This window comes from Mustela nigripes, chromosome 14 (assembly GCF_022355385.1).
Source record: "Mustela nigripes isolate SB6536 chromosome 14, MUSNIG.SB6536, whole genome shotgun sequence".
Classification (NCBI taxonomy): domain Eukaryota; kingdom Metazoa; phylum Chordata; class Mammalia; order Carnivora; family Mustelidae; genus Mustela; species Mustela nigripes.
In genome coordinates, this window is record NC_081570.1 from 27569466 (window position 1) to 27595467 (window position 26002).

General features: G+C 52.7%; 2 protein-coding genes across 3 annotated transcripts; both read right to left on the reverse strand.

Annotated features, from left to right (window-relative positions):
• Window positions 1-3446: 3446 nt before the first annotated feature.
• MRPS15 (mitochondrial ribosomal protein S15) lies at window positions 3447-9693 on the reverse strand. Its single transcript, XM_059376349.1, has 8 exons — window positions 9449-9693; window positions 9119-9163; window positions 8397-8472; window positions 7549-7597; window positions 6947-7031; window positions 5997-6055; window positions 3848-4039; window positions 3447-3599 (listed from the first exon to the last, which is right to left on the reverse strand). Exons 1-8 carry the CDS (start codon window positions 9579-9581, stop codon window positions 3462-3464), a joined length of 777 nt encoding a protein of 258 aa, XP_059232332.1. The 5' UTR covers window positions 9582-9693; the 3' UTR covers window positions 3447-3461.
• Window positions 9694-10343: 650 nt separating this feature from the next.
• On the reverse strand, window positions 10344-25720 carry CSF3R (colony stimulating factor 3 receptor). Of its 2 annotated transcripts, none has more exons than XM_059377286.1 (17): window positions 25633-25720; window positions 24415-24469; window positions 22526-22609; window positions 20356-20652; window positions 18877-19000; window positions 18534-18721; window positions 17321-17490; window positions 17059-17212; window positions 16895-16974; window positions 16280-16487; window positions 15135-15323; window positions 14661-14762; window positions 13924-14070; window positions 13658-13798; window positions 13328-13421; window positions 13002-13080; window positions 10344-12571 (listed from the first exon to the last, which is right to left on the reverse strand). In XM_059377286.1, the coding sequence occupies exons 3-17, from the start codon at window positions 22587-22589 to the stop codon at window positions 12092-12094; spliced, it is 2517 nt and encodes an 838-aa protein (XP_059233269.1). In that variant the 5' UTR covers window positions 22590-22609; window positions 24415-24469; window positions 25633-25720; the 3' UTR covers window positions 10344-12091. The 2 variants fall into 2 exon arrangements, with proteins under 2 accessions (XP_059233269.1, XP_059233268.1); XM_059377285.1 differs by having other exon boundaries at window positions 13002-13083.
• Window positions 25721-26002: the final 282 nt, after the last annotated feature.

Here is a 26002-nt window from a genome sequence, read left to right on the forward strand (position 1 = left end):
GTTTGAGGGCGGCCTTCCCCCGCAGGGAACGTGGAGGCGCGAGCCACCTCTCGTGGGTGCAGAGAGGAATCCATGAGATGCGCAAAGTGCCATGAAGGCACTCAGTGAAATGATAACGGACTTTTCTTTTGAACGCGGGAAGGGCCGGACGTCCTTGAGTTTGCGTTTCCTTCCTAAAAGCTACTTGGGGTGAAGCAAGCCAGGCCTGGTCTGGTCTGTCCTGCTCCGGGAGGATGCGTGCTGAGGCTTCTCCGAAGCTCTCTTTCACGTTGTTGAGCACGCCTCCCACCTGCTTCTCTTCTTTGAGGACGTCGACCCTGTACTTCACCCGCACCTTGAGCTCCAGCATCACTCTTATCATCTGCTGTACATTTTTACTTTGATGAGCAACCATTGCTGTAAATTTCAGTATTTCTAAAACCCACGAAACATCTTTCCCCCCAGCCGTGAAATCTGGGCATTGGCTTCCAACTTTGTTTCCCTGGGTACTGTTCGTTACCAGTCACTACTTCTGCATTTTCCTTCAAGATCGTTCTCACATTTATCTCTTCATTTCTTTTACTGCCTGCGTTAGTATGTTCCTCCATGTTACTGGTCCTTTCTCTCCACCCCCCAGCACTGGCTGCTAGGCTAAATTTCAGCAGTTGCCATTGTCAATATGAGGCTTTCCTTCAGGGGCTCCCAGCTGTTTGCCAGATCACAGTTTAAATGCCTCAACATGGCATTCAAGACTCTCCACTCAGACTCCCAACTATCTTTCTATTTATTATTATTATTTCTTCATGTAGGCTCCATGTTCAGTGTGGAATGTGAACTCACACTTCTGAGATCAAGAGTTGAATGCTTAGCAGACGGAGCAGACTTCTGCACTCCCTCATTGCTCTCTAATCCAGCTGAACTCATCTACCTCATCAGCTTTGTCCCCTCAATGAAACATTACCCCCTCCTCCTAACCACACCTATCTCCGCAGTTTTGCTCTGACATTTGCCAATCTTATCGTTCCTACACCTCCTCTGGCCCCCTTTCCTTCCCAGCCAAGTTTTTGAGTAATCTACAGTCACAGCTTGTATTTCCTTAACATCTTCACTCCCTAACTCACCACACTTAGGATTCAGCTCTCTCCATCCCACTCAAACTGCTTTATCATGGAGACTTTTTCCTCCTTAGCTAACATCTCAGCATTAGCTGCTATACAGTAGTTGAAAGCTGGTGGTTCAAGGCTTTGATTTGATTTTCCCTGGTCTCCCCATTTTCAACAGGGACAAGAACTAGGGTAGGAATGTATCAAGAAATTTAGCATCACTATCTTAAACTTGGCCTCATGCATTAACCTGCCTGATTGCTAAAGGCATTTTAGTATGCTATAGTACCAAATCCTCCCATAGTGACTCAAGTCATTTTTTTACCCCTAGCTAGTGTGGTATAATGAGCAGAACACAGGCTTGGAGTGAAGACAGATTCGGCCTGGATTCCTAGGCCTGTTTCTAACCAGCTGTGTGAACTTGGACAAGTTACCTAACCTCTGAGCCTGAGTGCTCACATGGTAAAATGAAGATAATCATGCCAATATGGGGTGGATGGGTGAGGAAGGTGGCTCTCAGATGAGATATTGTGCCTAAGGCAGCACTTACGATGCCTTTCCTGTAGGGCCTGCTCCAGGGTGTCCCTTTTCTCACCTCCTCCACTGGTCCCCCTAAATTATGGCACCTGCCACCCCCCACCCCAGCCATAGGCTCTCCATGCAGCTGTGTCTACTTAAAGCCCTGCCCCTTAAAGGGCCTTCCCCACTGTTCCTGGAGGTGACATCTGAACATCAAGTTTATAGTTCTGAGCCTCTCATCTCACTTCTGATTCTGTAGGAAAACAGGCTCTATTCTATCCTCACTTCACTCACCACTCCCTCTGGGGCTCTCAGCTAGCTGCTCCTGAGTCCCTCTATGTCCCGAGAGCATCCTTACCATCCTGACATGGCCCTTTCTTTGCTTACACTCCCTCCCTGGGCAATTTTACTCCCACCCATGGCTTCAATCACCATCTAAACCTACCCCCTAAACCTGTCTCTACTTCAGGCCTTCCTGCAGTCCTGGATCTAAGTTTCCTACCATTCTTTGGATGTCCCTTTAACACACCTTCCCCCATTTTGGCTTTCCTTCTCAGAATGAAGCCCAAAGTTTTCTCCCCACTGTTGTGTACTGAATGCTTGTATACCTCCCCAAATTCATATTATTAAAGCTCTAAGCCCCAACATTACGGTATTTGGTGGTGGGGTGTTTAGGAGGTAACGGATTAGATGAGATCATGAACGTAGGGTCCTCACAATGTGATTAGTGCCCTTGTAAAAGGAAAATATCGTTTTTTCCCCTCCCCTTGCATGTGAGGACATAGAAAGCGACATTCTGCAAGCCAGGAATATTCCTCACCAGAAACCAAATTGACCAGCACCTAGTTCTTGGACTTCCTAGCTTCCAGAACTTTAAGGAAGTTTCTGTTGTTTAAGCCAGTTTACAGTTCTTATTGGCAGCCTGAGCAGACTAATCAACCCAGAAAACTCTGTTATCTGGTGTCTGCTCTTGCCTCTGACCACTCTCCCTACTTCTCTCTTTATTCACTCAGTTTTACACACAGTCTTCCTTGAGTTCTTCAGACAGGCCAAGCATACTCAGACATCAAGGCCTTGACAGTTCACTTGGTGTGAATCCGTGAGTTTTGCAGGAAAAGGGGTATCCATAACTCCCAAAATTTATGAAGAATGTTTTGCATTTGCACTTTCTTAGGGATAGGACTTGTAGCTTCTATCAGATTCTCAATTTGAGCACCAGTACCCTGACCCCAAAACAATAAATTGCTCTGAGTGTCTCCCCCTCCCATCTACCCTTCACAGTGCTGTTGCTTAACCATCTAAAACAGACTTGGTGCTGTCATCACTCCTTCAGTTTTAAACCATAACTGTCTCCCCACTCCCTAGAGGGTAGCCAGTACATCAAGCCTCTCACTGCCCAGGTTCAGCTTACTGGTCAAGCTTCATTTCCCATTCCCAGTGCTCCTTGAATACGGCACACACCTGCTGACTTCCTTGCCTTTGCACTTGCAGTGCCTTCTGCCTGGATGTTTTCCCACCCCGTTTTTACCTGGTGAACTTGAACTCATCCTTTGGGGCCCAGTCCCAAAGGCAGCTCCTACAGCTGGCCTCACCCAGCAGCCAGCCGGCCACACTTCCTTGGTGTGACTGGGCGCTCAGTCTCACCTCCTTAGGAACATCACCTGGACCGCAGGGAGCTGTTTATGTGAGTGTGTGTGAGGTGTGTTGTGAGAATGTGTCCTCTGGTGTGTGAGGGCAGATGCCCTGCCTCCGACAAGCTGAATGGAAGAACGAATTCCTCCTCCTCCTCAGGCTACACAGAGCAGTACCACGTTCTCTCCTATTATCCTTTAAGGCAGAAAGACATAACTCTAATAAAGTTTATTGGTTTTCTTTCATTGGCTCTGGTTCAGCTTTGGAAGAACTCTCTGGGTTCTTCTGGCCTTGTTTCTGGGCTGCTGCTGCTTTAGCTTTTAAGGCCCTTTTCTGCTTCTTGAGCTTTTGGGCCTCTTGGAAGACCTGGGGATGAAAGGGAGCAGAAGAAACTGTAATCCCATGTAAAGCCTCAGGCATAGAGCAGGTGGGATGGGCACAGACCTCCCTGGGTGGGCACGCCAGACTTTCTCCATGGGAATGATGGCTTGTGAGCCTCCTTGGGGTCTGGGGGCCAGTTCCGTGCCTCAGGCAGGAACAGACAACCCTCCCTGCTGCTCTCTCCACCACCGTCCCACAGTGGGGCCAACCAAAGCAGCAATTCTGACTCGTACCCGAATGCACAGGGCCTTCTTGGCTGCCAAGCGTCGGTGGGGTTTCCGGTTGTACAAAGGAGGGAGGGTGTACTCTATCCCCAGTTCCTTGCATGTCTTCTCGAAGACACTGTAGTTGGTCTTACGGAGGGTTTTAAGCATCTTTTTCCTCTGGTCGATGCTCATCAGCAGATAGCGCTTGTGGGCTTTGTCCTGAGAGAGAGGTGGTACATTACCTTTAGTATTCTATAAGTGAGTGGTGTGCCACTTTACGGTAACAAAGGACGGTCATTGTATCATCTCACTGAATCCTCCTGACAATCTGATGCAAATATTAGTGTAATTCTGGGGGAGGTATTGTCACTGTTATTCCCATTTTATAGAGGGAGAAAAAGAAAGGCTCAAAGATGTCACCTGATTCATAGAATGTCCTAGAACTGTACAGGGCAGGGACCTTGTGTGAAGTCAGGTCTTGAATCTGCATCTACAGGTTTCACTCCAAATCTCATGCTCTTTCCCCTACACTCCCTGCTCAGCCTCCCCACACTTTGGCCAACTGTCAGCTGGGGTGGAGAGAAGGGAAGGCCATCTTGGATTCCTCAATGAGGGACCTCTGCAGGGGGGCTGCTGTTCCACACTCCAAACGAGCAAAAATCTCATCTCCAAAGAGCTGGCTGAGGCGGCTCCAAGGACCACCGAGTGCCACCCCTGCACGGTGCTGGGACGTCTGGATTTACAAAGGTGCGTTTGTTAAAAAAACCTGCAGTTGCCCAATTACAGCAGCACCATGCCCAGTGCTGTGCTGGGGTATGGCATCGTGGTTAAGAGTACGGGCCCTGCAAGGATGCAGAGAAAGAGGAACCCTCCTCCACTGTTGGTGGGAATGTAAGCTGGTGCAGCTACCTTGGAAAACAGTATGGAGGATCCTCAAAAAGTTGAAAATAGAGCTACCCTACGACCCAGCAATCGCACTACTGGGTATTTACCCTAAAGATGCAAATGTAGTGATCCGAAGGGGCACATGCACCCGAATGTTTATAGCAACAATGTCCACAGTAGCCAAACTATGGAAAAAGCCTAGATGTCCATCAACAGATGAGTCGATAAAGAAGATGTAGTATTTATATACAATGTAAAACTATGCAAAAACCGTCAAAAACCTGAAATCTTGCCATTTGCAATGACGTGGATGGAACTAGAGGGTATGATGCTGAGCGAAATAAGTCAATCAGAGAAAGACAATTATCATATGATCTGCCTGATATGAGGAATTTGAGAGGCAAGGCAGAGGGTTGTGGGGGCATAGGGAAGAAAAAAAAATGAAACAAAATGGGACTGGGAGGGAGACAAACCTCAGGAAACAAACTGAGGGTTGCTGGGGGGTGGGGGCTAGGGAGAGGGTAGCTGGATGATGGACATTGGGGAGGGTATGTGCTATGGTGAGTGCTATGAATTGTGTAAGCGTGACGATTCGGACTTGTACCCCTGAAGCAAAAAATACCTTATATGTTAATTAAAAATAAAAAAAGTATGGGCCCTGGAGCAAGATCACCTAGTTTCAAGTCCTAGCACATCATTTCCCAGTGCTGTGCCTTGAGGATAAGTTAATCACCTCATGCCTGCATCATTCCTCTGTAAAATGGAAGAGGAGGATAGTTATGAGTTAAATGAGCTGAAGCACGGGAAGTACTCAGCACAGGCCTAGTACTTCACATGACCATGCTGGTGCTTTATTATTTATGTAGTTCTTGCAATCCTGTCAGCAGGTACTGTTATGATCCCCACTTTACTTACGAACAGGAAAACTGAGGCTTGGGCACATAAAGTAACTTCCCCAAAGTCACACGTCTGGTCAGTGGGAATAGCAAAGCTGAGAATTTGAACTGAGTCCAAGAATATTCAAAAAATATTTACTGAGCATCCACCATGTGCCAGACACTGCGGCCGTGTCCTGAAGTTGGTTTTCTGGACCATGGGTGACACTCACCGAAGCCCTGTAAGGCTCCCATTTCCCACTGGAGGCAGGAGGGAAATGTCTGGCCCACTGGAGCTGAGGAACGGGCACCCTGGTGCTATAGCCACTCGGCTTCTCCAGCTGCTTCCCTGCACCCAGAGCCCATGACCTCTCAGACTCTGCTGGTCTTAGCCGTGAGCGATACCCAAGGCTTACCTTTCGGTGTTTCTGCATGTGCTCTTCATAATTGCGGATTTTGACAGTCAGGGCAACAACTGAAACCACAAACCACAGAGGCTGAGAGCTGGCACAGAGGAAGGAAGGGCCCGGGCTTGGGTTATGTTTTAAGACCTCTCGGAGTAACAATCACCAATGCTCTGGTGCAGCTCTCCACAATTCCCAAAGTACTCTGAATGTCAAGCGCTCAGAAGACTTTGGATTATCTTCCTTTCAGAAAGCAAAGCCTAAAGAAGGAACGTTCCTTAATCTTTTAAAGGTGTCCTCCCCAGACCATAGCAAATAGCATTCTTAATAGTAAAACTTCAGAGCACTCCTGTCAAATTCAGGAATTAGCCTATGATACATGCTCTCATTCTTAATGATTCACCACGGCACTGGCTGTCCTAGCCAATGCAGGAAGATCAGGTTCCAGAACCGACAAGGGTCCACTCCTTGCCTCTCCTCTTCCAGCTGCCACCCTTAGCTCTGTTTTCACAATATCTGTCCTTGGGCAGCCTCTTGTTTGATTCCTTCCTGAACTACAAAGATGGGGGCAAAGGCAGAAGCAGAAGGTGGCCCCAAGGAGACGCTCTCACTACAGCAGGCCCTTCCGTAAACACGATGAGTTTTGGGAGCATTGTAGGGTGAGGCGGAACCTGGGCCCTGACCACCTGGCCCTTCGTACCACCTTAGCAGCAGGGTAGAGAGAGACCCAGACAAGGTCTGGTTCCTGAGACTTGCCTAAGCTCACAAGAGAGGTGTGAGGAGGGACCTGGGAGCTAACTCCTGCGTCCTGGTGGGCAGTTTTCATTGCCCTGGGTCCTTCTTGTCTCTTGCTTCATCAGGCCACGTCTAATACCTGGTGCCCTTGTAGAGAAGGGCCCTGGATCGAGTGCTAGCTAGGAGACTCCCCTGCACTCCCTCTCCCCAAGGGCCCCCTGACCAACTTCGAGCCTCCAGGGAGCTGGTGTCCTCAGGGTTTGCCACGACCTTGTTCATCAGCTGCTGTTGCTTGATTTTTAGCTTCTCCTTCTGTTGAAGATAGAGACAGAGAATCTGTGAAATCTGCCCTCTCCTAAGAAATAGCCAAATACCTCAAAGGCCCTGGGTGCAGTCATGGAAATGAGGCCATAAAGCTTAGCACCTGGCTTCACTCTGTTCATCAGGACATGGCCTTTGTCAGCGCGTGGCTATCAACATCTGGATAAGCCCAAGGCCAATGGCAGGTGACACAGCTTGTTAGAGGAGAGTGCTCAAACTGTGCTCATTCATTCAGGCATTAGATCATTCCTGAGTACCTACTCAGTTGGGTGTTGGGGGCTAGGGATAAGTGGTTTGTTGGAGGCTGGGGGCTAGGGATACAGTGAGAGAACAAGAGCATCCCCACCCTGGAGAGGCCTGTTCTGGGGGGTGGACAAGTGGACCTGGAATTCCAGTGGGATAAATGCTGTTTTAAGTTGAGAGGCACGGGATGGAGGTGTTACCACAGTAGGAGGGAGTCCCAGAGAAGAGGACTGGGAGAGGCTGAGGTCTGGCGCACGTCACTCACCTGGTTTGCCATTTCTAAAGACAAGAGTCTTCTCACGACGTCTTCAAACCTGTTGGGGAAAAGCACAGCAATGAGAGACAGGTGTGGGGGAAAGGGGAAAAGGGAATCAATGCTGTTTCCGTTTTCGTTTGAAAAGCAAGAATGATCGAGAATTTCTTTTATAACAAAAGTGTCTCTGTGGAAGTGGAGAGCCCTTTCTCAGGGATTCAAAGTCAGCAGGAATCTGATCTGCTGTGCTGAGAACATGGAATGATGTGATAACTGTACAAAATTGGGGCTTTTAGCTGGAGTGTTCCAAGGTCCTCACAGGGAGGGCAAAGGGAGGATTTTCATTTCAGCTGGAATATGGGTCAGTCTGTCTTGAGACATTTTGATTCTATAATCATTGTTTTTTTCCTCCTGTCACACGGTATAGCAGAAGGGACGGGCCAGCTCTGGCTGTATAGGGCAGGGGCTGGGCAGAAGGATCCGGTGTCTTTGGTGTCTTTCAGCCCTGAACGCCAGGAGGTCTATGATATTGGGCAGACATTACTAATCCATAAAATGGGGACACTAATTCTTTCCTCACAGGGCTTTTATGAGGATCAAGAGATGAGAGATCTCACAAAGACCCATGAGGCATGTTGCCTATCTGAACCACAGTAGGAAAAAAGGCAAGCAGTTAAGCTCCATGAACTCCATTCTGACCCTGCTGCCCCTCAGCAAGCCTGGGCTTCAGTAGTTCTCGCCAGATTCTACCATCAAGCTTCAGATACAGCGGGCCAGGCCTCGAAGCCACGGTCTTCCCTCTTTCCTCCCCAATCCTCTTACAGCCCCCTGCCTCATAAAAGAGATTTATTTCTGCTTACTTCTCAATTCCAGGAATGTTCTGGTAGTCTTTGAGCAGCGTGGAAGGGGGTGGGTCATCTTCTTGGAGGGGCTGGACTGTCAAGTGTGGGGAGAGAAAACACCCAGAGTCAACTCTCACTGCCCATGCTCCCTGTCCTGGCTTTTCTCACCAACTCTGTCACAGACACCCAGGGCCTCAAGCAAGGCACTAGAGATCTCTGGGCTCAGCCTCTCCTTTGCAAACCCTACAGGCAACTGTCTTGATATTGCACACTGGGAGTGGATCACCTTTCCTAAGGTCCCATATTGTGTCTTTCCCTCTCACACCACTTTAGATTCGCCACTAGGATGGGTTGTTTTGTGGACGGCCCGAGTTTGACTCTCTTCAAAGAGGAGGAAACCAAGGCCTCCACCACAGAAGGGCAGACACAAAGCGTCTACCTATACTCTAGGTAAGCCTGGGTGGTGCCAGGACGCTTTCTCTAGGGCTAGCTCATTCTCTCTCAAAGCCGGTCCGCAAGCTCCAGCTCCCACCCTCCCCCGGCCTCTCTCCCCACCCCAGAAAGGCTTCAGGCTACAGCCTGGTGGCAAGGCGGACGTGGGGGTCTTCTGCTCAGGACCTCTGGCCAACGCGTCTGCCCACTCCATCAAGTGGTTTTAACTAGCCACCTCCGTCCCTTTGGCCACCCGGCGCCCCTCCAGGAAGTGCCTCTCTGCCGAAGTCCCACCCCAGAGCTCCTACCTGGTTTCCCGGCGGCATATCCGCGAACGGCCTGGAGGATGACACCTACGCAGAAGAGAGAGGGCTGAGGCCCAGCTCCTTAACGAGTCCAGCCTCCATTCCTTTCTGTGCTCTCCGTATTACCCCTCCTGCACGGTCTTTGCGTCTCGGCGCCTTATCGCCGCCCCATTTCGTCCGCATCCCGCTGCCCCACGCCTTTCCCACCTCGTCTCACTTCTTCCCCGCCCATCGGCCTTTCCCCCTCATCCTGACGCTGCTCTTCTCCCGTATCCTCCACCTCCGTCTAACTCCACTTCCCTCATTGCATTGCCCCTCTTCTCAGCGCCTCACCTCGAGTACAGGGAAGGGCCCACTGGCGGGAGGGCGGCCTGGCACACGCTCCGTCTGGCAGCCCAAGGACTGGGGCCTGGGCTACTGCCTGGGTCCGAAGTGACCTCAGAGCCCTCCACGCCGTCCTCAGCATCGTGACTTGTGACACCGCGGGGCCGGCGCCACGGCCACTGTCCCTTTCGCCGCAGGGACGGGGTTACATGGGCGCCGCCATGCTGCCTCAGGCTCGACCAATGGAGCGCAGTTGCGAGACTGGAGCAGATGAGGACCGAGAGAATGGATTAGAAAGGCAAGACTTGGGGTGCGGCAGGGTTGGGTCCAGGGGAGGGGTCTGGTTGGCAGCGCCGCAGGGCTGGAGGCTGGGTGGTTGCGGGCCTGGTTAGTGGTGTGCGGCGATGTATAAATTCTAAAATGCCGTTTTTTCCTTGGGCATGCAACCCGCCCTTAATCCCACTCTATGTTTCTTTTGGAGGTTTTCTCGGGGCCTGCCTGTCTTCTTCCCCAACCTAGTCTTTCTGCCTCCTCTCCCACCACGTTCCAGGATGAGGCCCCGCAAGAGGTACTGGGATTCATTCAGCCTCCTGTGGGGCAGCCTTGTAAGCCTCATGATGAAGGTCGCTGATTTTGGAATGGAACAGCCCTGGGCTGATTGAAGCGCAGCTGCTTACTCACTGTGATCTTGTGGGCAAACCACCCCACCTTTGTGGGCCATGGTGTACTCATTCACCAAAGTGGAACGGTATTTACTCTTTAGGTTGCTGGAGTATTAACTGAGGCAGTTGTGTGCAAGGGATCTGCTTGCAATATAGGAGGCATTCAATAAGTATTTGATGTGATAATATTTGTGAAATGAGGGGTGTAAAGACAACTACAAATTAAAAGCAGGAAACATAAATTTTTTTTTAAGATTTTATTTATTTATTTGACAGAGAGAAATCACAAGTAGTCGGAGAGGCAGGCAGAGAGAGAGAGAGAGAGAGAGAGAGAGAGAAGCAGGCTCCCTGCTGAGCAGAGAGCCCGATGCGGGACTCGATCCCAGGACCCCGAGATCATGACCTGAGCTGAAGGCAGCGGCTTAACCCACTGAGCCACCCAGGTGCCCAGGAAACATAAATTTTTAATGAAATAAAAATAACACTTTAATTCTACCTTGGTGCAAAAAAGGAAAAAGCTCTCCTCCCCCTCATTTTTTGTAAGCACTGACTTTTGAAGAGTTGTAATTGTGAATTCTTTCTCTTTTATTTATTTATTTGACAGAGAGAGATCACAAGTAGGCAGAGAGAGGAGGAAGCAGGCTCCCTGCTGAGCAGAGAGCCTGATTTGGGGCTCGATCCCAGGACCCTGGGATCATGACCTGAGCTGAAAGCAGAGGCTTTAACACACTGAGCCACCCAGGCGCCCCCTTTCTCTATCCTTTTGCGACCATGTACATCTTTCCAAAAACTGAATGAGCCTCTTGCCAGTTTTACAGCGCAGGAATGTTCTTCTCAGGGACCTAGGCATCATTTCTTGAAATGCAATCGTTAAGGAAGACAGTGCCTCTGTCTCCCGGTTTCTGCCGGGCTCCAAGTTGCCAACCTGCCTCTTCTCATAAAGATACAAGAAATTTCGTTTTCTCTGGGGTAAAGGCAATTAGCAAACATGGGTGGCTACCCCATTTACCAGGTGAATTTAGGATGAACTCTGTGTGACAGATGGTGCCATACACCTGTATCCACTTGGCTATATACAAGGGTAAGATTTCTTTCTGTCTTTTCAAGCTCTTTAGAGGATTGCTGGTGATGCAGATCACGTTCTGGTTTAACGCTCATTCAGTAATAAAACTGATTTTGTCCTTTTCTACCCTCATGGAGTGGTTTTGTAGGTTGGCAGGAGATTTTGTGGTTTTTATTATTTTATTTTTTAAGCAATCTCTACACCCAACATGGGACATGAGCTCACAACCCTGAGATTGAGAGTAGCCCGCTCCATCCACTGAGCCGGCCAGGCGCCTCCGCAGATTTTCTTTTTAATTATATCTACTCCAACAGGGCTTAGTCTTTTCTGAGATCTATTCCCTATGTCCCACAGCCCTTTTGGGGCTCCCTTCAACCCTGGCCACTGTGCCCTAATGTCTTCAAGTCTCTACCACTAGCATGGGAGCCCTTCGCGGGTGGACTGAACCAAATCATTTTTGAGTCCCTGCTTCCAGCACAGGGCCTCCATGCTAGGTAAGTGCTGGTGGAATGAATGAGCGAAGGAAGGAATACACAAATGGATACTTCTGATAAGTACCCCCATCACTGCTAGGCCCTTAAAAGAAAAGGGACAGAGGCACAGGCACACTCGAGAGTTTCTCAGAATCAAACCAAACCAAACCAAACCATGAACCAGTTTAAGAGACTGAAATTATAGGAAATAAGCACAAGAGGTGAGTGGGCAGGGTTGGACAAAACATTCTCTGGTCACTAAAGTGAGAGGCCCAGTGGGGTCTGGGGAGATAGAGGAAGAGTGCTGAGGACCAGAGATAGAGAAATCCTGGTAGCTTTTCTGCCCTTCTGGAGCTATGTGGTTGTTTTCATGATGGACTTACTGACACTCTCCTCTCCTCTGGACGGCCCAGGCCTTTCAAGAGGCAGGCCCAGGTGGGGGCCCCAGGGAACACTAGACGCCCCCCAGCCCCTCTACCCCATGGACCTGGAGCCCTTGCAGGAGGGGGAAGTCAAGCAGTGGCCCAAAGACACAGTCATCCTCCTGGTTGGGGACGAGGGACTCTGGGGTATCCAGAGGGGTGGTCTGGAACCAGAGGTTCTCATAAAACTTGGGGCTGGGACTAAGGCTCCCTAAGAGGGGCTGAGTAGAGTCACAGCGGAGGTAATGCCCTGGACCTGGGCCTGTGGGGCTGCCCAGCACCTTCCCGTAAAGGACCTGATCACTGGTGATAGACGGGGGCCGGGGCTGGTTGGAAGGTGCTCTTGGGTCCCCTTGGAGCACATAGGCCTGGACCAGGGTGGGGAGGCCACAGGTCCCTGAGCTGTCATTGGACTCCCTGGGCCCTGGCTTCTTCTCTTCTTCTTCTAGCACCGTGATCTTGGTGATGGGTGTCATGCCGGGGTCCCGAATGCTGGGCAGCTGGAAGGTCTCCTGGACACAAGGACGTGGGGTGAGGGCATGAATCGTCTCAGGTGTTCATCCCAACCGCCACCCCTTCCTTTGCTGGGACATCTGTGGAACTATTCCTTCTGCTGGAGCCCAAAGGATGACACTTGTAGAACTGCTCATACTTTCCTGACACATGCTGTGTGCTTCAGACTTAGCTTGGTGAATGTCCCCAGCGATTCTGGGTGACATACATCTCATCTCACAGTGACATGGCCCAGGCTTTGTAATGGGTGGAGCTGGGATTCTAACTCAGATCTGCTTTCCTCCAGAGGGAGGGGACCTTGCCGGGAAGGGATGGGAAGTCCTGAGTCCTCACCCTCGGAGGAGTATCTTTTCACTTTGAGCCTGGACCAACACCAGCACCCCCCCCCAACACACACACCCCATTTCCCTCTCCTTCTGGGGTTCTCACCTCCACCATGATGGTCGGCACCCAGGAGCCCAGGCTGCTGTGGGCCGGGTCTGGGACACTTGGCCAGAGGGGATTCTTCCTGCTGCAGAAGAGGGCAGGTGAGGGTCTGGGTCAGGCATGCCCTCCCATCTTTCCCTTCTTTTTTCTAACCCCTTCCCAGCAGCTTAAGGCCCCTTGGGCAGAGAAGAGTTGGTGCAGGGTGTAATCCAGACATGGGCCCTGAGGCCTGTGAAGGCCTTCGAAGAGGGGCTTGGACTGGCCCACTCCCGCCTGAAGTTCCCTGTAGGCAGGGGTAGCTTGGTGTCAGGTCTCTTGAAAGGACTCACCTGGGTCTGCAGCAGAACCGGGTGGCCCCACAGAGGCAGATGAACAAGAGGAGGAAGCCAAACAGGCCCAGGAGGACATGCAGCTCAGATTCCTCTGGGGTGAGGGGAAAGCCAGAGGTGGTTAGAGTGCATGTGAGTAAGGCTGGGCCTCTTCCCTCTGACTGAGCTCTGAAGGCAGGATTGGGCCTCTTCCCTCAGTCTGAGCCTCCTGGGCAGGGCTGGGTCTCTTCCCTCAGATGAGTGGATCCAGGCAGGTTCTCAAAATGAAAGCTCTATTGGATGAGGAACCTTCCCAATAGCCTTGTCTAGTGGGCCCTCTTCTCCCCTTACCTAGGGCCAACGTCATCAGGGTAAGGCTTGTACTGTTGGCGGCCCCGGCCTTGTTGGTAGCCATGAGGTGGACATGGTACAAGCTGGCAGGCTCCAAGCCGTGGAGGACCAAGCCATGGGAGGAGGCATTCAGGACAGTGGCTGGGAGTAGAAGAGAATGGTCAGCCTGGGCCCAGATGCTGAGACTCCCTCCAAGGCTGCCGAGTGCACCTCCCCGCCCGCCCCCCAGGCCTCCTGGGGCTGTGGGGTGCTAAGGATAGACTCACAGAAGGACTGGTCTTGAGCATTGGTCCAGAAGATGGTGTAGTGGGTAAGGGGGCTCTTCCCCAGCTCGGGGGCCTGAGGCACCCACTCCAGCTGGGCCCAGGTCTTGCCAATGTGCTTTAGATGCAGCTCTGGGGCGCGGGAGGGGGCTGCCGGAAGAGAGAGGTGCAGGGGCTGACGGGAAGCAGGGCAGAGTGGAGAGCCCAGCGGGACATCTTGGGGCTCCCCAGACCCCAGAACTGAGACACACTGTGCCTTAAGCCTCATGTTGCCAGGACCTTTGACTGAATTCCATTCACTGCTAATAAGTGGCTGATTCCATATTTGAACTTGGTTCTCTTTGACTCCAAAGCCTTGCCAACTGCTTTCTGCCAGGCTTGATTTTGCTGGGCTTCCTCTCTGATTTCTACCGCTCGCTCTCTGACTTTATTCCAGGCCCTCTGTCTAACTTCTGCCACACAGGACGCTTGATTTCTATCAGGGCAATGGGTCGATTTTTGCCAGACTTGCTTCCCAAATTCTGCTGAACCCACTCCCTAATTTCTGTCGCCCCACCACCTGACTTCTGTCCCGTTGCAGGTGTCCAGTGTAAGACAGGGGTCATCTTGGGATTGGAAAAGAGCCTCTTCTGGGCCAGAGGTGGGGGAGGAAGGAAATGGTCCCTCGTTGTCCTGATTGCTGGGACCCAGGCAGGCACTGAGAGGAGAGGATTCTGGGAGGGACCAGGTGGCCGACGTACCCATCTCTTGGGAGTAGGCATAGATGTGCTGGGAGGGTCCCACGGTGTCCTGGTAGAGAGCGGTCACAGTGATCTCGTAGAGCTGAAAGGGCCTGATGTTCTCTGTAGAGAGAAGATGGGGCAGGCCCCCTGGTGAGGGAAGCTAACCTCAGAGCTTCAGCTGGGGACAACCCAGGCCTCCTGCTGCAGAGCATTCCTCTTCTACCTCTTCTTCAGATCATTTGATGGGGAGAGAGCAGAAAAGTGGGAAAGCTAGGAAGGTGGTGGTGTCAGGACTGTGAAAAGAGAGGGTCCAGTTAGTCTGGGAGAACGTCCTGATTCTGGGGATAAGAGATGACAGGAAAGAGTCTAGAAAGACTGGGGAGTCCGCTTCTCAGGTGGTTCAGGCCACCCCTTGCTAACTGTCAGACTAGCACTGCCTCCCTGCTTCCCAGGTGCGCCCCCCCCCCGGCCCCGCCTCCCCCTGCACCTCACCCTGCAGCAGCGTCCCAGAAATGCTTCCGTTATTCTCCATCTTCCAGCTCTTATTGCTGCCGCTGGGGCTGGGGGGACCCAGGCCCCACTCAATCACATAACCCCGAGGCCGAGGGCTGGGCTGCTCCCAGCCCACCCAGAGGCTGTGGGGATCTCGAGCCTCAATGTGGAGTCTGGCCAGGGGCGGGCCTGGAGACAGAGAAGGAGTTGAGAGAACAAAGCACGAAAAATGCAGGTCCCAGAGCCAGGAGCTTGGGTTCTGGTCCTGGCTTTGTTACTTACAGACTGGCTGACCGAGGGTCCCTCAAGCTCAGGACCTCACTTAGCTCATCTGTAAGGGCTCTATGCAGATCCCATGAGCTGCTGCATAGGATGAGCCTAGCACAGTGCCCCGTGCAGAGGAGGGCCTGACCGTGATCAAGGGTAACACTGTGTAGTTCACAGTATATGTCGCTAGGGTCTTTGATCCATGTTAATTTCCTGAGCCCCCGAGAGTCCTGTGAGGGAGCTGCCGCCCTGGCCCCATTTGATCAAGGAGACAGTTGAGACAGGTTCAGGAACTTGTCTAAGGTCACACAGCTAATGAGATCGAATAGTCCCTCTTGTTATCGCCAGTCTCACCCGGTGAGGACCCATGTGCGGGGGATCCTGGGGATGGTGGTGTTGGCTGACCCTCGAGAATGAGCAATTAACTCAGGGACCGTGTTCCAGCTGGAAAAGTGTAGGGCTTTCTTCCCATCTTCCTTGGCAACATGGGCTCTGTATGTGTGCACACGGGAGTGTGAGTCTGTAAGCATCCACTGTGTGAGTGTGGAGTGAATGTGTGTGCGGTGCGTGCGTGTGTGTGTGTAACCACCAGCGGCCCAGCTTGGTTCTGGCTCGTGATGATAAGAGTGGCGAACACACACTGAACAGTAACTTGGTGTCAGGCACACGTCTGAATGCCTGTAGCCTTGTAACGACGCTTTAGGGTCAACACTGTATTGTCCCCCTTTGCTAGGTGAGTAAACAGAGGCCAGGGAGCTGGGATCCCTTGCCCCGGGCACGCTGCTATCTAGTGACAGGACTAGATGTGAACCCAGGCAGTCTGGCTTCCGAATTGACATGCTTAACCACCATGCTCTACCAGCTGCCGGCCCCCTTACCTGTGCTCTCCAGGAAGACCACTGGGCTGGGGTGGGAGGTCCCGGCTGTGTTATAGGCCACAAGGACCACTGCCCGGGCTTCCGAGGGCAAGTGGAAGGTGCAGCTTAGCTCCGTGGTGTTGCAGAGTGGGGGGACTGCCTCAGTCTGGTTCGGAGCTCTGACCAGGTAGCCTTGGATCTGCCCACTGTATTTGTCCAAGGGCATTGGCTGCCGTGGGCACAGGAAGAAGATAAGGGGGTTGCACAGCTCATCTTGAGTGGGGGGGAGGCTTCTAGATGGGGTGGGTGGGTCTTAGGAACTGAGCCCCACAGGCTGGGAGTCAGCCTTCTTCCCTCCCTTCCTTCTACCCCTGTTCACCCTGTGCCAGGTCCTTGGAAGGAGAAAAGGAAGAAGCATGTTGACACTGAACTATTCCCTGAACCAACCCTTTGCCACAGGTGAGTCCTGCATTCTAGTCTCTCCAGAAGGGCACTACCCAGCTTCCTAGGCACACACAAATCACATACAAATGCATCCAAGGCTCCTGGACAGGTTGGAGTCCAGGGCCCCAGCCCACAGAGATGTGTCTGGGTTGGAAGGAGTCTCAGGGGTGGAGGGATGTCAGGATGGGTCACCTTCCAGAACAGCTGCATGGCCACCGTCCTGGGGTCCAATGGCCTCTGCCGCCACCATGTGTCCAGTCTGACGATGGGGACTGTGGAAAGAGCCGGAGGGTCAGCCCTCGGGGTTGGACTTGGCCCTGATACCTGCCCCTGGCTCCTCTCTACCCACTGCTTACCCCGTTGCGCAGTGGTCAGCGTCAGGCTAGCGCTCCAGTCGCTCCATTGGCCAGGCAGGGGCCAGCGGGTACAACGCATCTGCAGGACGTAGGCTGTGGATGGGAGGAGCCCGCAGAGCTCATACTGGAGGGTCTGGGAGAGCAGGGGGCCCACCTGGTGGGGTGGCCATGGCTCTGAGCCTGGATCCTGTGCCCTTCAGGGCCAGCTCAGCCGCCCTCCCCTCAGCCAGCCCCAGGCCCTCCAGGCTGCCCTTCACCTCACCAGGACCCAGCTGTCTTCTCCAAGCTGTGGCTGATGGCGCAGCTCACATTTCTGTTCTATGTACAGGCTCGGCTTCCATGGCTCCCAGCGTAACAGCAGGCAGCCTGGCTGGGGTGGGGCCACCTCAGGGCTGGGGGCCAGGGCCCACAGTGTCGGGGGTTCCAACTTAACTGCAAGGAGAGGGGATGGTCAGAAACATTCCCTGTCCCATCCTGTAGGGGATCTCCTGTACTCCTGCTTTTCTCTTGGCCTGTTATTCCATTTTTGGCTCTGGATCTCCATCCCTGGGGTCTCTGTCAGTCTGTCTCTCTTTTCTCTGTCTCTCTGAGTCTCTTCATCTCCATGCCATCACAATTTCTGCAGGTCTGAGTGTGTATATGTGTCTGTCTCCCCCTAGGTCTCTGTTTCATCCTCTTGCCCCAGGGCCTTTGTACTTGTTCCCTCTGCCTGGAGATCTTCCCCTTCAGACATCCAGGGGCCTGCTCTCTCATTTCCTTCAAGGATCTTCTCAGATGTCACCTTCTCAGCGAGGCCGCCCCTGGCTATCTAACTGGGAGGGCGGTTGTCCCCCACCCCCAGCTTTCCCTACCCCTTTCCCTGTTTTAACTTCCCTGTCACCCTTCTTGTCACCTGACATTCCATTTTATTTAGTTTGTCCCCAAATGTCATGTTCCAAGGGCAGGAGCTTCAATATTTCATTCAGTGCCCTATCTCCAGCACCAAGAGCAATGCCTAGTAATCTGTGGGCAACTCAAGAAACTTGCTGAAAGAATTATAGAACGTGTCTCCTTGCCTCTGTCCTTCTGCGTCTCCATAGCTCCATGCCCACCTGCATTCCATTTTGTCCCTGTCTCTTGCCTGCCTCTATCTCTAGGTCTCCCAGTGTCTCCTGGTCTGTGTCTGGGTCTGTAATTTCCTCTCTGTGCCTCTCTGGGTTGGCTTTGGCTCATCGTTATTTATTTATTTACTTTTAAAAAGATTTTATCCATTTATTTGACAGAGATCACAAGTAGTCAGAGAGGCAGGCAGAGAGAGAGGGGGGGGGAAGCAGGCTCCCCGCCGAGCAGAGACCTCGACTTGGGGCTCGATCCCAGGACCCTGAGATCACGACCCGAGCCGAAGGCAGAGGCTCAACCACTGAGCCACCCAGGTGCCCCTCTGGGTTGGCTCATCGTGGGGGCCTCTCCCTTCCACCAGACCCAGCGTCACCTACCGACATCCATGGGAACAAGGCACAGCTGTGGGGACTTGCTGGTCCCTAAGGCGTTCTTGGCCTCCACCCAGATGCTCATGTTCTGGTACAACAGGAGGTCTCTTCGTGGGATGGAGCAGTGGTTCTGCCCATCGTTAGGCAAACAGTTGAGGATAGAGTCCTCTTGTGTCTGACAGTTTCCCCGGCTCCTGCCAAGAGGCCAGGCTTGGGTGTCTAGCAGAAAAAGGAAGCGAGGCTCCCTGCTCCCTCCTGTGTTTGTTTCTGGCTCCCCCATCCCGCAGTCCCTCCCATGCCCCACCCTAGGACCCAGAAGAAGGGAGCTAGCATAGAGACCCTTACTTACTTGAAGCTCTTGAGGGTGAAGTGGGTGGACAGGTGGGTGTCCGGTCCTGGCTCCCACTGACAGATGAGGCTGTTGGTTGTGAGGTTCATGAGGCAGGACAGGTCATGGGGAGTGGCGGGAGGGTCTGCACATAGGGTGGGGAGAGTCAGGGCTTTGGGTAGGACCATTCAGAAAGCTGCGACTGGAACCAGTCAGCTTTGTTTCCTTGCTCTGGTTTGTTCCCTCTGGAGTCACCTTGTCTTGTTGCTCATCTCTCTATCAAGTGACCCAGGAGGGGCAGCCCTGGGGAAAGTGAAATGCAGGGCCAGACAGAGGCAGGTGCCACAGAGCCTCCCACCTCCTCGGCTCTGCCCCCTTGGACAGGGATGGTGCAGACCTGGCTTTTCATCCTGGTTTTGCCATTTGTTAGCTGTTGCGATCTGGAAGTCACTTAACTGTCCCGTGCCTCAGTTTCTTCATCTGTGAAATGGGAGTGATGGTAATATGCATACCCCTTGGGGTTTTGGGAACTGAATGACTATTTACACAGTGCTCCGGGCCATGCCTGGCATATGGTAGGTGCTATGTAAGGGTTAGCTCTACTATTAGTGACTATATATATATATATATATATATATATATATATTTTAAGATTTTATGTATTTATTTGTCAGAGAAAGAGCAGGAGGCAGAGGAAAAGCAGACTCCCACTGAGCAGGGAGCCAGATATGGGACTCGATCCCAGGACTCTGAGATCATGACCTGAGCCAAAGGCAGATGCTTAACTGACTGAGCCACCCAGGTACCCATACTATGAGTGAATCTTAAGAAAGAAACTGGTCAGATCGGCTGCGTGGCTTACTCGTTAGGTGTCTGCCCTTGGCTCAGGTCATGATCTCAGGGTCCTGGGATTGAGCCCCGCATTGGGCTCCTTGATGGGCGGGAAGCCTGCTTCTCCCTCTCCCACTCCCCCTGCTTGTGTTCCCTCTCTTGCTGTCTGTCAAATAAATAAATAAAATCTTAAAAAAAAAGAAAAAGAAAAAGAACTGGTCTTAGTGGTTTTCTTATGCATTGGCTTGGCAGAAAGTCCTCACTTTTCGGTTTGAGTAGGAGGCTGAGACTGCCATGGGGAGAAACTAGGAGCAGGCTGAGCTGGTCAGGTGTCCTCTCTGGGCACACTGTCCAGTGGCTGAGTGTCTGGGCTTACTTGCCAGCCACTCGGAGTAGTGGTGCCCTCTGACTTTGGAGCCGTACTGCCTGATAGAAATCTCAGCTCTATCCTTAGTTTGTGACCTTCACCAAATCACATATACTCCCTGAGCCTCAGTTTCCTCATCTACAAAATGGGGCTAAACAGCACTATCGCCGGGTTGAGAAGATTACCCAATGCCATGCCCATATCGTGTTTATTGAACAAGATCTCAGTGAATGATAATGGCTCTCCTGAGCCATGGCAGGAAGGCACAGGGGCCGGGCGGGTGGGTGGCCACGGGCACTTACAGCCTGCTTGCACCTCAGCCTGGTCCAGGATCTGTAGGCTGGTGCCCCAGCGCACGCAGCAGGAGAGAAGGACCCGGGGGCTGCTGAGGCGGGGCACGGTGATGGTGGATTCCTGCCTTCCATCTGCCAGACGTTGCTGCCTCTTTCCAGGTTGAAGCTCTGTTCCCAGTTTCCACAGAATCTGTGACTCGGGGTCCAGGTGGCTGCAGTTCGGGCTGATGACGCAGGAGGCTGTGATGGGATCCCCCAGGTGGACAGTGGGGGTGGGGAGGCTGATGCGCCCACATTCCTCCAGGCCTGGGGGAGGGGAGAATGGGCCATGAGTCACTCCTCTGCCATGAGGAGCTGAGTTATAAACCTAGGCCTTTGTATTCCTAGACTCAAGGTCCTTACCTCCTTGCCTCACCCCCTGAGATACAGGGGCTGGAATGGGGTGAATGGCTATGGGGATGGAGAGGGGCTTTCCGGGGTGAGAGAGAACTAGGGATGTGTCCATCAGGGCCTATCAGCTGGCTCTTTGAGAAAACCAGATACTGATTGGTAGTCTGAGCTGCTTTCTCTGGTGTAAATATTCCCACCAAGATTGCTTTTCAAGCTACCAGTGCGACATCACTGAACGTGAACTTGGGGAGGAAATGTGCACACTTAGGTCTCATAAGCCAGCACTAGCACACCGCCAAGCAGACACCAGGCCCCTCTGTGGCACCCTCCCCAGAGGTGGTGAAAGCATTGGTTGGAATGATAAGAACCCCACGGCCACAGCTCTCAGAATTCAAATCTTGATTGTGTTACCCCATCTGGACCACAGCCCTCCAACACTTCAGTGGTGTGGTAGGTAAGAGCACGGCTGGGTTTAGAGCCTGGCTGTATTGCTTATTAATTACATGACCCTGGCAGGTTACTGAGGCTTTCCATGCCTTGATTTTTCTCATCTGTACAATGGGGATGAAAAATAGTTTCCACCCATGTTGCTCACCTGATTAACATTGAGCATCTTGGGGGAACCAGACCAGACCCGGATCAACCAGACCAGGTCAAGTGCCCTGAACTTTCCCAAAGCTCTTATTCTCCTTCATAATTATGGAGTCATGTGATTCATTGCTTGCCTGTCTCCCCAGTTAGACTAGAGGTTCTGTGAGGCCAGAGATCTTGGCTGTTGGTCTTATTACTGTATTCCCAGAGCTTAGCACAGAGTAGGCCCTTGGTGAATATTTATTGTATAAACAAATAAAGATCCGCTGTACTTTGTCCACTGTGCCTTCTTTCCTCTGTCATGTGTTCTGGGGTCTGTTTTGCTGAGGAGGATGCTGAGGTCCTAGGAATTTGCCCAGGATTACAGAGCAAGTTCATGACTTTCAGCATGGAGCTCCTATCGCTTCACCAACTCAGAATTTCAGACTGGAAGGAATCTTGCAAAACTGTTTACTCCAGAACTCCACCTAACATTGCATCCTCTTTAGCAGGGCTAGGATGGCCCTGGTTTTGTATGGTCTGACAACTAAGAATGGGTTTTCCATTTTTAAATCCATTAAAAATGGGTTTTCCATTTTCCATTTCCCAATTTTAAAATTTCCACTTTTCTTCCATTTTAAAGGGTAAAAACAAAGCAGAAAACAGATAAGAACATGCAGCAGACACTATATGCGGCCAGCAAAGCCTAAATATGACTATCAGACAATGTTTGCTGACCTTTGCTATGCACCATCCCTGTCAATCCTGGCCTCAGCTTGCATACCCCCACAGATGGGAAGCTCTCCACCTCTCAAGACAGTTTCCCTAGTTTAGAGAGCTCTGCCTGGGTTTCCTTATTCTGGGAATAAGTCTCCTTGTGGCTTCCACTCCTATTCCTTTGCTGCCTGTGAAGGCTGGAGAGGACCCAGAGTTTCCTTCTGACAAGCATGGCAGAGATTTGCGGACAAGACCTGGGTCCCCTGGCCTTTTCCAGGCTGACCAGCTCAGACTTTCTTGCCATTCCGCATGGGTGGAGGTTTGCCTCTAGAGGTTCATGGGTGGAGGCCTGGCTACCCCACATTCTTGGCCCAGCCTCAATTGTCTGGGAACCCCAGGAGCAGTGTGGCCGGTGCAGGCCAATGAATCCCTCTTCTACCCACTGTACCTCTCTCCCGTGACTCTCCTCTCCTCATTGCACCCGATCCCCGGCCATACTCACTTCTGGGGAGCAGCGGGACAATCAGGGCAGCCACGGTCAGGCTCCAGGTTCCTAGCCCTGCCATAGCGCCAGTTTGGTGTTCACCTGGAGGCAGAGGGGGAAGGGGAAGGTCATGGGCTCTGGAGTCAGAGCTGAGCTTAACCCTTGCTCTGCCACAGTGTGGCTTTGGCCAGGGGATTTGACCTCTCTGAGCCTCAGTTTCTTTGTCCGCAAAATGGAATTAACAACAGCCTATATTGCATAGGACTTTGGGAAGAAGACACACAATGATGCAAGGCACATAGGCAATGACTTTGTAAGTGACAGCCACTGCTGTTATTATATTTGCCTTCCAGGAGAAAACAGGGACAGGAGCATCATGTCCTTTCCCTTTTATCTTGGCCAGGCTTGCATGCAGGTAGTTTATTTTGGAGAGACCCCAGGAACGGACGGAGGGGTTGGGGAGAACGAAGCAGGTAAGGAGGGAAAGCCAACACAAAGGTGCGTCATGGAATTGGGGTCATCTCTACGGGTGAGGGGGGCTCCATCCTACTGGGACCTTCCAAGAAGCTGTGTAGGCTATGCCTCAGGACCATCCACTCAAGAGACAATGTATCCCTTGAACAGGAGAGAGGATGGGAACATTTACCTACTGACTTCCATCTCTCATCGGTCAGAGGATGTTCTTTGGGCTATTCACTTTCTGGCCCATCCAGGTTACACACGCATGAGTACGAGGCAGGTTCTCTTGGATGAGCCATGCCAGAAGGGTCAGAGACGCTCCCTGGCATGGATTAGCCGAGGCAAGGGGCTGTCAGTTTACACCTGTGGGAAGCTGGCCTCCATGGATGATACAAGGGGTCCAACACATGCCCAGTTCTGGGCACAGACCTCTGGAGGTTTTCTGGGGCCAGGTATTCCAGAAGCTATGCAAAAGGTATTCTACCACTGGGGTGGGCTTCTAGCCTGACCTCCATCCTGCTCCCTTAGGGGTCTTGGGACCAGGGACCTGCTTCCCCAGCACCAGGTGGCACTCTTGGCAGCAGGTCAGTGGAAATCACTGACTAGCCTGCGCATATATCCAGGAATGCATTCGTGTAGGTGGTGTCCCAGCAGATCCCCTGTGCTCAGAGATGGGAAATTCCCCCTTTCTCTGCCCCTCTCAGACAGGAGTGTGAGTATAAGCTGCCCAGGATACCCAAGGCTGTTCCTTCTCACAGGGGCCTTACCCCAACCCCCGAGCTATTCAAATACATTTCCATATCAAGATGCCAGAGGACGGCTAGCCCATAAGTCACTTTTTTTTTGCAAATCAGGAAAAAAGTGCCACTACCTCTAGACAGATGTAGCCTCACACTAAGACCTGGCAACTTAAGAATAGGCTGGATTTCAGCTTCTACTTGGTCCTCAGCTGGGCAGCTTTATGCAGTGAGAAACCCACACAACTGTTCAGAGCATCCCTGTCTACCAATCAGTGGTTGGCAACTTTCTTACCAGAGCATGGCAGTTTGATTATCCCCCATGCACACTTGTGGGGGGAAGATTTAGCCTTGTAGGCCTAGTCTTTGGGATGCTGGTTTCCATTTCTTTGTGCTTTTGATCATGTTGCAGCTCTGCTACCCTTGCAGGGGTCAGCATCATGCCTAGTGTGTGCCCAGCAAGGTACTACTTCATCCCTCTCTCTCCTCTGGCTCCTGACCAGAATGGGCAACCAAACCTCACTCTCAGAGGCCCTGGTCTCCTCCCCTGGGCTGCCGAGTGTTGGCATGTTGGCTTTGGTCCCTGGTCCCCTGCAGCAGCCCAGGGTGCCCTCCACCCCCATTGAGTGTGATCGGGGATCTGTTGGAGCATGGTCTCACTCTCTGGGGGTCAGTACGTGGAGAAAGTGGGAGCCCAGCTCTGGGACTTACCGGCTTCGTGACTGTGGAGAAGTTACTTCACCTTTCTGAACCTTGGTTTCCCCATCTGTGAATGAGGGGGAACATTAGCACGCACTTCTCAGGATTGTAGTGAGGAGGCACCGAGATGGGCTGGGAAGAAAGCGCACTCAGTGACCGTAATTTGTTTTCACGCGACGTGAAGTGGGACACCGTGTCGTGGAATCCAGCATGGGGCCTCTTCTCCCCCTCGCAGGCCGTGTGGTCACAGCCTCCTAGGACTGCCACCTGGCTTTCATCCATGTCACGCAGCATGGCTTCAAAGCCCCGTTTCTGGGTCCCCTACTTGCAGCCTCCCCTCCCTGAGGGGCCCTCAGTCTCCCCTTCGCTTCGGCTTCAGTCCTCTCTGATCAGTCCCAGCGGAACCCGCTGCCTCCTTGAGGCACTGCCATCACCCACCTCTTCCTGCCCTCCTCTCCTTTCCCTACACTCTGGCCTTTTCCCCTGCTCCCCCTGCCCCAGCTCGCACCCTCTCCGCCCTGTTGTATCTCCTCTCCTTAAGGGAGATTCTTCCAGTGGGAGGAGGGGGCTGGGACTGAACCGAGGGAGAAGCCCTTGCTGAGAAGGAGGGAGGCAGAGCTGCAGAAGGTGTAAGAATGTGAAACAGGCATGCAGGCAGTGAGGCCTGGGCAGGACAGGTGCAGAGAGACAGGGCCCCGGGAGGACAAGGACGCTGACCCAGAGACCCAGGTGCTCAAGGCCAAGAAGCAAAAGGTCCCCGAGCGAGTTTAAGATTTGAGAGAGGGAAATGTGAGAGACAGAGAAAGGCACAGAAAGACTTCGAGACACACGGACAGATGGAGATCCAGAGCCCAGATAGTCCAGGTAGGGGCTGGGGAGGCAAGACAGAAACAGGGGACAGAGAGGGCAGGCTGAGACATAGGGTCTGAGACAGGAATGTGGAGAAGGATGGTGATCACACCCTTCTCTGAGCCCAGCTCTGTGTTCCCAGAGAGGTATTCAGAGGTTCGTGACTTCCCCAATGCCCTCCCCCCAAAAAAGTGGGGGCAGCCCTGGCAAAAGAGACTCCGTGTCCGGGGGCTCCTGGTTCCTAAGGACCAACGCTAAAGGCAGGAGCCCTGGTCCCAGGCCTGTGCATGGGCACTTGGCCGAGGTGGGGGGAGAGGACCCAGGACTCAAGGGTCCTTTCCCGCCCAAGGTACAGCCCTCCCAGCGGATTCCCCTACTCACGCTGGAGCCTGCAGCGGGAACCCGCCTGGCCTCCTTGGTCTCCGCGCTCCTCTGGAGGGCAAGTTCCTGAAAACAGCCGCAGTCCGGCTCCTCTCCCCAGCCCTGTCGTTAATGGCTCAGTCTCTGACAGGCCCAGGGGCTGCCGATTGCAACACCTGCCCAGCCTCCTTCCCTCCCTTGTGCTGTCAGACAGTCACTGAAGCACAGGGCAGCCCCTTCCTCCCAGGAAGGAGCCTGGGAGGGAAGCCGGTGAGGCCAGGCAGCCTTCCTGCCTCGGGGGTCTCAAAGGGGCCAGGGAGTGTGGCAACCGCGTCCCTCTCCCCTGCCTCCGGATTTCCTGACCTCAAAGCTTTGGGGCTGGCCGGGGCCC